At 36.6% G+C, this 9,744-nt stretch overlaps 1 protein-coding gene across 1 annotated transcript; it reads left to right on the top strand.

Moving 5' to 3' along the window:
- Positions 1-9,744, top strand: LOC145766030 (uncharacterized). The gene is made up of 3 exons (XM_082577683.1): positions 1-217; positions 7,151-7,298; positions 8,895-9,744. Exons 1-3 carry the CDS (start codon positions 1-3, stop codon positions 9,091-9,093), a joined length of 564 nt encoding a protein of 187 aa, XP_082433809.1. The 3' UTR covers positions 9,094-9,744.

The following is a 9,744-nucleotide window of genomic DNA, read 5'->3' as shown; positions in this document are numbered from 1 at the left end:
ATGTTGCAATTTCTTATTTATGCAAAGATTTTCTACCTCTTTCTTGGTCTCGTACAAGCTTTGGTTTGTCAAGAAGGCTGGAATATAACATACATAGAGCAAGGAGATCTTCCATTCAACACATCACTTATGAAAGAGAGTGCATGTCCAACAGACTACCCACAACATTGTATTCGTGGTGAAGCAATACTGACATTTGTTGATGGACCCAGGAGACGTAAAGCTTTATTACACTAATTAATTTCATACAAACATTTTGAATAGGAGCTACAAAATGTGAATGGAAATTGAAAGGTTCATTAAAGCATTCAATGTTAGGCTACAATACATCATAATTTATTTGTCTCCCAAACTCTTTCTAGATCACCGTATTACGTTGTACATGCAATCAGTGGCGTACGCAGAGTTTTCTTAAAGGGGAGGAGGCATTCGAAATGCTTTCCGAAACAAAATGAAAACAAATTAAAAAAACGCCCATTTGCTAATAATAAGCAGTACGTTATATTGTATAAACTTAGCCTAACATACTCAGCTTGCATTGACGGTACTTTTTCAATTTGAAACAATTAAATAACATGATGCGTTCTACTGGTGCAAATTAAGCTAAACTATCACAAGTTGTATAAAGTGACAATCTGCTTTTATTCCAACGTTTCTTCAATCAGACACGACTGACTTCTTCATGGAGCTGGACCAGGTAGTGACTACCTGTCTAGCATGGCAAAACACAGGACCATGTTGCTGAAATCAACTATTAGTTGAACAACGTAAACAGTTGTAAAAATTATCGCGCGGAAACTTTGAAACTAGAAAACAAGAGGTTTAAATGTTAACAATCAACAAATCAACAAGAAACTTAAATAACAGCAGATAAGAGAGTGAACGGTATATACTGTAAGTCATGATGAATCGAATTGTGTACGTACTACTGTACATATTACAATCAGCATGAAACCAATTTAAAAACGTCAAATAAGCACTTACAATCGTTTTTGTAGATAGCACTAGTAGAACGCATCAGTCGCATCATGCTATTTTTAACTAAATGCCTTGAACAGCTTCATTCAATTTTGAAGCCATTAAGTTACTCATTTGGCTAGATTTTGTATTGCAAACGAACAGTATGATTAGAGTGGTAAATGCAAAAAAAAGAACGTTTTTTTCTTTAAAAAAACGTGTTTTTTTTCAAAAAAAACTTGGGCAAAAAAAAACACGCGCTTTTTGTTTTTTTTGTATTTTTTCATATTTTTCTGGAAAAGTTGCAAATTGTTACAATTTGCAGTTTTGTTTCATTATAGTGCTCTTGAAAAACATTAAATTAGTAAGAATGTTTTTTTTGGTGTGCTGAAATTCCTAAGTGTTTGAGCTTAGCACTGGCACGCGTGTGACGTCACGATATTGAGAATGATGCTTTCAGTCTCTATGTCTCTAAAACAAAGTTTGCCTAATTTTAAACAAAACTGCATTAAAAGAGCGAGTTTTGCCAATACCAAACATTCAAATATCTCAGCCAGGAATTAACAACAAGAAAACATAGAGAGTTAGCTTTATTACCGAAAAATGCCGAAGAAAACATGATTTTATCCTTTTGCTATTCCACCGGACAGCACCATTTTACAGGAATCTTTATACCCACATTCTTGTTGAAAACGTTCTCAGACTGCACCAAATTCAAAGTAATTTTTCAAAATTTTCTGGGGGAGGCCTCCCAGACCCCCTGCCGCAAGATGGCACCTTTGGCGAAAGCGCCGTCGGGCTTCCCCCCCCCCCTTTCTAAATTCCTGGCTACACCACTGCTTGGCAGCATATGTTTTTTGCATAGTCCTACATTATTTCGCATTCTTCATTCTCAGGCAAGTTTGTGGCAGTAGACCTGACAAACATTGAATTAATGCAATTTGATACATGGCATAATGTAGATGAGTTAATTTATTTTTCCTTTTATGGAAGTTAGCCTATGATGTTAGTATACTGTGGTACAGGTTATTCTTGTACACACTCAATGGGTTGACGGAATTTTGGCAAAAACAAGATGGCAGTATTCAGAACACACATTACCTTGTTTGTGGTAATTTACTAATGCAAGCTATTGCCAATAGCTTGTTTAAACATGTTTTATAACTGATAGCTTACCAACCATGTATATTCTTTATGAATGTTGAAACAGAAGTATTCTTTTAGTGTGTTGTAACTTGTAAGGTCTTAGACACTTTGTCATTGATGCTTCTTGAAGATCATTTGTGACATAATGCAAGAGATGTTATAATCACTGTTATTTTTAGCTCTCAAAAGTGAATGCATTTGTCAGAAAAGGTTTAAGTTAATGTTCCTTTCAAATGCCCACCACCCATGTTGACTATTGCTAGTAACTACCAATCTTGAATGAAGAAATTTTCCCTTTAAAGTGGAGTTTTTCAGCACTGCTCAGTGTGCACATAGTGAATAAATGCTTCATAATACTTTTCCTGGCAAGTATAAAGTTTTACCCATATTCCCGCAATGCAGGATAAAGATACAAAACAAACATCAAAGATAAAAACTTATAAAACTTACAAAAACTTACAAAACAAACAAAGATGAAAACTTATTTTATTTGAGAACTAGGCCTACTACTTTTTGAGATAAAAAGAAATTGACCTCTTGTCGTTACGCACCAATAAAACCATGATGCGTAATTAAATTTTTTTTTTTTATTATTGGGTAGAGGAAAGATTGACGAAAAGTTTGGCAAAAACATAAAAGTGCTAAAGTCTCACAGTCCTGCAAACTGGTTCTTCTTTTAAACATGTCTATGACAGCACAATGCATGGTGTGGGAAAACAAACATGACTATGACATCACAAAAGAGTATTGAACCTCTTCAGGGAAAATAAAAAACATCAAAATGTTTCCATCTTTCACTAAATTTAAATGTGATTTGGGCTAAAAATTGGAACTTTAGCACTACACTGCTTTTGCGAAACTTTTCATCAATCTTTCCTCTACCTAATTAAAATTTTTTTTTTTTTAAAGCTACGCGTCATGGTTTTATTAATGCCTAACGACAAGAGGTTAATTTCTTTTTATCTCAAAAAGTAGTAGCCAAAACTTGTTTTAATGTTCATAAACAGATAGCCCATTCCAGAAAGCATGGGGATAGAGCTAAAAATTATCTAAATATGCTGAGCGGTTCTTGAGATATTGCCGTTTTTCTATTGCTCCTTATCTATGAAGCCACCTAGTGGCTAAGGTTATTTCACTTATAACTCGAGAACCGCTTGTGTGATTTTCATCAAGTTTGCACCAAATGCACATCAACTGGAGCAACCTCTTGACGTTGTACTGGAAAAGGTGTGGAGTGCTGGTCAAAAGTGCCTTTGGGAAATAGAGAAACAGGACACTGACCACCTGGTCCTAACATGCCCATTAACCAAAATCTCAAGTGGCTTCGAAACTGTACACGAGTGTGGTACTGCATTTAACAACTGGCTGGACCAAATTACAGACAATACTTAAGATGTGTCAACCATAGGACACTGTTACTACTATTTGAGACGATGAGAAATCTTTATGGCTCGTGTGTTGAGACTTGAGATCAACAAAATTGCATTGAAAAAATATACCAGACATATTGTCTGATTTGAAATAAGTTATACGTGTTATGAGACTGTTTGTTTGTTGAAAGAGACGCTATTGCAATGAGTTTGCCCTAATTGCTGCATATTGTGACATTTAATGTCAAAATAGGTAGAAAAAACAAAAAAAAACGAATAAAAAACAAAAAAACGATAAAAAACAAAAAAAACGAGCTCGTTTATTTAAAAAAAAAACAAAAAAAAAACGTTTTTTTACATCTCTAAGTATGATGCAATAGATTGAGTTTGCTTTTAGCAGCATGATCGTTGCTTACTTCACAATGTAGATATTAAAGACCTGTTTTAGCCTGATGCTGCGAGTTCACTGTGATAGTAGCGAAATGCACGAGCTTTCGGAATACAGTTCAGTAGTCATGCCATATGCTGAATGGTGTTGAAGTCAGTGAGTCGTTGTTTTTTTTGTGGCTCTTTTGCTTGGCTTGAGGCTGCTGGCTGTTGAGTTTCTGTGTTGTCAGGCGTTATTGCTGAGAAATTTTGTTGAATCAGTTGATTAATAGATTAGGTGACGTAGTTCTTCCCTTTCTGCACGGTTGTTGATCTTTGGATTTTGTCTACTTATAAAAATGGCCTCTTTGAAGCGCAATTGTGCCGCGTCGTTTTTTCCGGCAATGTTTGCAAATTCAAAGTCGACGAGGCACTGTTGTTGATGATCAAAGACCAAAGACTCACAGAGCTGCATAAAACAACGACTCACAAGTCACAACACCATTCGTCATAAGCACATGACTGTGCTAGCACATGACAAGGGAACTATGTTCCAAAAGCTAGTGCAATTCGCTATTAGGCCCACCACAGCGAACTCGTAGTATCAGGCTAAAACAGGTCGTTAATATCTACATTGTGAAGCAAACAATAATACAATATGATATATATATAACACTCTTGACGACGTATATAATGTTTTGCGTAGATGACGTAATTGAGTTAGTAAACCCAGTGAACTGGGTACGTATGAGGGTACGTTCAGTGGCGTACACAGGATTTTCTTACTAGGAAGGGGGAGCGTGCGATACAACTTGACATTTCCTTGATCAAGAGTTGCCTAATGCTACTTTATAGTCTGACCAAGGTTTAACCGGGGCTTTCTGGTGGTGAAATATAAACTCTCACGGTCTTTGCATACGTTACTGTATTTAAGATTGAATTATAAGTGTGAATATGAAAAGCATGACAGTGGGTCTGAACGGAAAAGTAAAACCTGTAATAGTTCGATTATGACAAGTAATGTCATTAGCTTGATTAAAGCATAAACCGAACTTCACTGTGAAAGTTCATGTATCGGTCGCAATATATTATGGCACTTTAAACAAAAATTACCCCACTCTGAACATATGGTCTAACGTACAAAGAAAATGAACACCTACCCCAGAGTCGTGTGACGGTGGGAGCACAACATTGTCCCCACCATAAACTCACTAGTGGGTCTCTATTTTTAGTGACGGTGCCTAAAATCTTTTAAAACCAATTTCGGATGATAAACATCAGATTGACTAAAAATCTATTATTAAGACTCCATCTTTGACTAAATAGCGGTGAGATGGCGCAGCGGATTAGGCGCTCTCTTTCCAATCATGCAATCCTGGTTTGACTCCCGGCTTAAGCTGGTTGTTGAAAAATACCGCTCACCTCCATTCAGGGAGTAATGAATTGGTTGTGCGTAGTTGCTGAAGGAAAGGCGGTCGAGAGAAAGGAACTGGCCACCCTACTCTAAGCCAATGGCTTAGTTAATGAGAACCTTATCTTCTCATCCCCAGATGCTTGAATCAAATATGGAACTCAGCTTTACCTTTTTTTGACTAAATAACAGTGAAAAAGTAATGGAGAAGCAAGCCAAGAGCTATGGAGTTTAACTAAAAAAAAAACTAGAAGCCGTTACAGGGCTGTTTTCAGAGAATAATTCGCGCCTGGTGTCAATGAAACAGTCTCCAAATTTTGCAATTGCATCACTCTTGAAATACCTAAACTAAAAACAGGAAAAGAGTGACGCGATGTATATCTTGAAAAATCTAAAATAAGACACTTGGTTTGACGCAAAATACTTCAACATAACAAGATAGCTTCAAAAAATTAGGGTTGCAGAGAGTTTCCGACGGAATGCAAGCCCACCAGTCATTAACAATTTTTAGAATGATAAAATCATCTCGGGTGTAAAAGTATACTCTGGATAATCCCTTCCAACACTTCTGACTGCCTATATTGAACATCTTCGTCGTTTCACGAGCGTTTAATGTGGGAGCAGTTTTAAGAAAGCAAGCGGGTCGTATCGTTTGTTTTACGTATCGTTTGTTTATTACATACTTGATCACAGGCGAAAACAATAATATCTCTGTGGGAAAGTTGTAACATAAAATTCGCGAATCCGTTCGTCTGTATGCGATGACACCGAAAAAATACTCTTCTGAAAACGTCTTTCCACGAATTGTATTTCAAGAAAAAATAGCCACAGGCTGTCGAAAAAGGTGCGCAACATCGTAAGCACTAAAACTTGTCACCACAATACAGATTACTGAGATAAATGACGGAAATTTTGTCCAGCTGGTAAGCACAAGCAAAACAGTTTTAATATTCGACCAGCCTTTCCAGCGACAATTCTAAAAATGACGAAACTGACTTGGGATATTTCAAACCACATAACTTGCATCTGTGAGGTAACAGTGATATGCATTTTGAAGCAATTCTCCACGTGTTAAAAAGGATTGTGCAGTATTTGACAGTATTTCACAAAAGGATGATGAAATCTCTGCTTCTTTTTTAGCAATATTCCATGACGTAAGACGCTAGGTTAAGTAAACCTTAACGGTTTTATGTGACGTCTGATTTGGACAACGATTGTCCGTAACAATACTTTAAAAACATAGCAAAGATTTACTGGTTTCGCTGATTTAAAATAGTCATTCCAAATGATGATCAACAAAACGAAACCCGATGGACGCAAACCTAAGCTGTGAAATGTCGCAGTTAGTCCCAGATGGTATTGTCACATTTTTTTTTCATTTCAAATAGGAAAACACGCTGTACTAACTGAATATGAAAATTGGTTTACTCCAAAAGAGAGGTTGGCCTTCCACCCAGGGCCTTACGTGATGTAAGCAATTGAATACCGAGCTTCTGTAGGCGTAGCAGTTTTAGGCCTAAATCATTTTTTTTAAATTTTATATAACAGAAAAAGCATTAAACGAACTAAAGTGAATTGGCCCCAAAACAGCCATTTGCCTCCTATCCTGAGGATGTGGGGGCGGCCAGTTAATACTGCCTTACTACCTCACACCAGTCTCAAACAATAACATGTTTGCACTATACCATCACAGCAACGTTAAAAAGCAAAAACATTTTTTTAAGGGGAGGAGAGGCATGGCCCAATGCTTCACCCCCCTTGCGTACGCCACTGTATGCAATTACATCTAGCAACAACCCAGTATGGAATAACATTTCATTACAGCCTGTGTCTAATATAAGTTACATGATAACTACATTGACTTTGTTTGTTAATTTATTTTGTTATGCATTTTTTACAGTTGTGGGGGCAGGCTACGCTGGAAGTTGTGGCAACGACTTTGCCTGTAACGAGCCGTGCGAAGACTTTGCGAGACAACAATACTCGAAGCTTGCAGAAGAACTGGAGCAATTGAACATTACGATGCTCCAAGGACCTGAAACTGTCACGTAATTTAGTTGTTACTTTTTACTATTGAACCATCTAAATGCTTGAAGTTGAAGTTTTACATTTATTAAACATCTTTGCCAACTATCAAGTAGAATCTCAAACGCTAATTTTGTGTGTGTAGCTTGTCAGGCATGGAATGATATAAACTAAGTAGTCATACATTGATACTGATATTATAATTTATTAATTGTCATTCTGTGAATGCTTTTCTTTTAACAGTTATCGTTTAATTTTAACTTGATTTTTCAATTTTTTATGCGTTATATACCTGCAGACGTTAGCACAACGTTTCAGCCTTCAGGCCTTATTAGTGCAGTAGGTACGACATGAACACAAGATCACACTTTTGCATGCATTATTCTCACTGCTTTTGTCAAGAATAAACACAATCGGTTCTGGTTTTAAATTTGTAGTTATGACCCGATCAGCGATTGGTACAGTGTTTCTCAATCTGGAATTAATGACGCTTTTTAGTAGGGGTAAAAAATATATTTCTAAACCTTAAATACTTACAAAAGTTAGTAAACCATTGCCAACATAGTAGGAGCTGCCTGTTTGACTTTAATTTGTTTACAAGGCAATGTTTCTTATTTCTTTGCTGGAAATGCTTAATATAGTGGAAATTTACCACAAATCTTTTTGCAGACAGACAAAAGGGGAAATAAAATCAGCCAGGGTCAAAACTCGAATAATTTACTGATGAAGTGTTTGCCGACGTAGAAGCGGTTTCTTCAGGATTTAGAAAAATTGCTTTGTTGGTCACATGCAAAAATCCTTGCAATTTTGTTACGTTACAATAGCGAACTTTAACGTCAGTGTGTTTATTTCCTATTATCAAATGTGTGGCACAGTGGCAGACTTTGAAAATCAGTTTTCCAGCACTTCGGCCAGGGATGAGAATATGACGTCATGGCATCGGACAGGGAGCCGATTGATACAATTTCGCCCATTGTCTCGTCTTTGTTTGTGTGTGCATTGATTTAGATAAATTGAATAAGTTGTCTTGCGAACTGTGATATGTGCGTTGTACGAACTTCTATAGTGAAAAAAATTCGACTATTTTATATTCAAAGCTGTCATGTCAACAACTTAAGCAGTCCGATGATAACGATTCATGTCATTAATTAATCAAACTACATTGACCAATCTCCATCAATGTGGAACTAATCAATTGCCGCATCGGTAAAATTGTCTCGCATATTGTGCAAATTTTCAAAATTGGTCACTAACTATTATGACAGTAGTAGGCCTATATCAAGCAATTTATTTACATGTTTAATGTCCGTTAATGTTTTGACTTAGTTCTACTACGCAACACAAGTAACACAACAACCTGTTTTTAAAATCATCCAGCTGATATAAAATTCAGGCTAATCGCAACCAGCAGAGAGAATTAAATTATTTTTACATGTATTTTAAAATTGAGGAAAATGAATCTTCCAACGAATATCGGATAGTAAAAATCGCTCGAATTTTTTAATTGATTGACCTTGATTTTGTTTTTGATTTTTTGTTTCAACACGAGAACTTGTTGTAACCTAGTTCTTAGTCACTAACAATTACAATAAATTATTGTTCAAAACTTTGCATTCTAGCTTCTGCAAGAAAGCATGCTGTGACGTGGACAATTGTAACAATCGGACAGTAGATGAGATTGTAGCAATGTATCCTACTACGGCGCTTGTGACTCCCACTCAATCGACCCCTGGTGGAGGAAGTGAAACCGTTCATCACTCACAAAGAGCTTTCTTCGTTTGTTTGTCACTCGTTACATCGCTCATTGCATTCATGTAGCGCATTAACAATCTCTCTGTGCGAGTTGCAGCAGAAACTTTGACATTTTATCTCGTATTATGCATGTTTTAACGTAGCTTACCATTTCTGAGGATATTGTTTCAAATCACCATGAGGCAGTGGCTCAGTGACGATGTGAAAAGAATTCTCATTTGGTCACACTCCATACAATTGTTCGATTCTATGATGAATCATCATCATATTATACAGCCTGTGGTAACCCACTGCGGAGCGAATACTTTTCCTTTTTATTGTCAATTCAGTCGGTCGTGTGTTTTTATGTACCAGTTTGTTTTTCCACATTCTCTGTCAATAGACTGGGCCTCCAAAGCCACATAGGCTACGGCATCACCATCTTAAGCCAAATTCGATTTGAAGACGAAACCAATGCTCAGACACGAGTTGGAGCCGACGACGATTAACTACGCTAATTACATCTGTTGCATTTCCGAATTCCAACTGGTTTACACATTATTACAATCTAGGGCCAAGCTAACTTTATTGCAATAATTAAAAGCAGCTGCTTTACATATTAATGAGCTTATGTAGACTGATTTTTTCTAATGATTCTATTACCAACTGCTTCACACAGTAGGCTACACTGTCAAGGGTAACTGTTTGTACTTTGTTACTGACATGAGAATCTATACA

The sequence above is a fragment of the Aplidium turbinatum genome, chromosome 3 (genome assembly GCF_918807975.1).
Source record: "Aplidium turbinatum chromosome 3, kaAplTurb1.1, whole genome shotgun sequence".
Lineage (NCBI taxonomy): Eukaryota > Metazoa > Chordata > Ascidiacea > Aplousobranchia > Polyclinidae > Aplidium > Aplidium turbinatum.
This window is presented reverse-complemented; position numbering and strand designations above follow the sequence as displayed.

Bases quoted from the DNA above. Each gene is read 5' to 3' on its own strand.
- LOC145766030 (XM_082577683.1), top strand. From the start codon at position 1: ATGTTGCAATTTCTTATTTATGCAAAGATTTTCTACCTCTTTCTTGGT. The intron at 218-7,150 runs GTAAAGCTTTAT...CATTTTTTACAG, and splicing joins TGTTGATGGACCCAGGAGAC to TTGTGGGGGCAGGCTACGCT. The intron at 7,299-8,894 runs GTAATTTAGTTG...TTTGCATTCTAG, and splicing joins CAAGGACCTGAAACTGTCAC to CTTCTGCAAGAAAGCATGCT.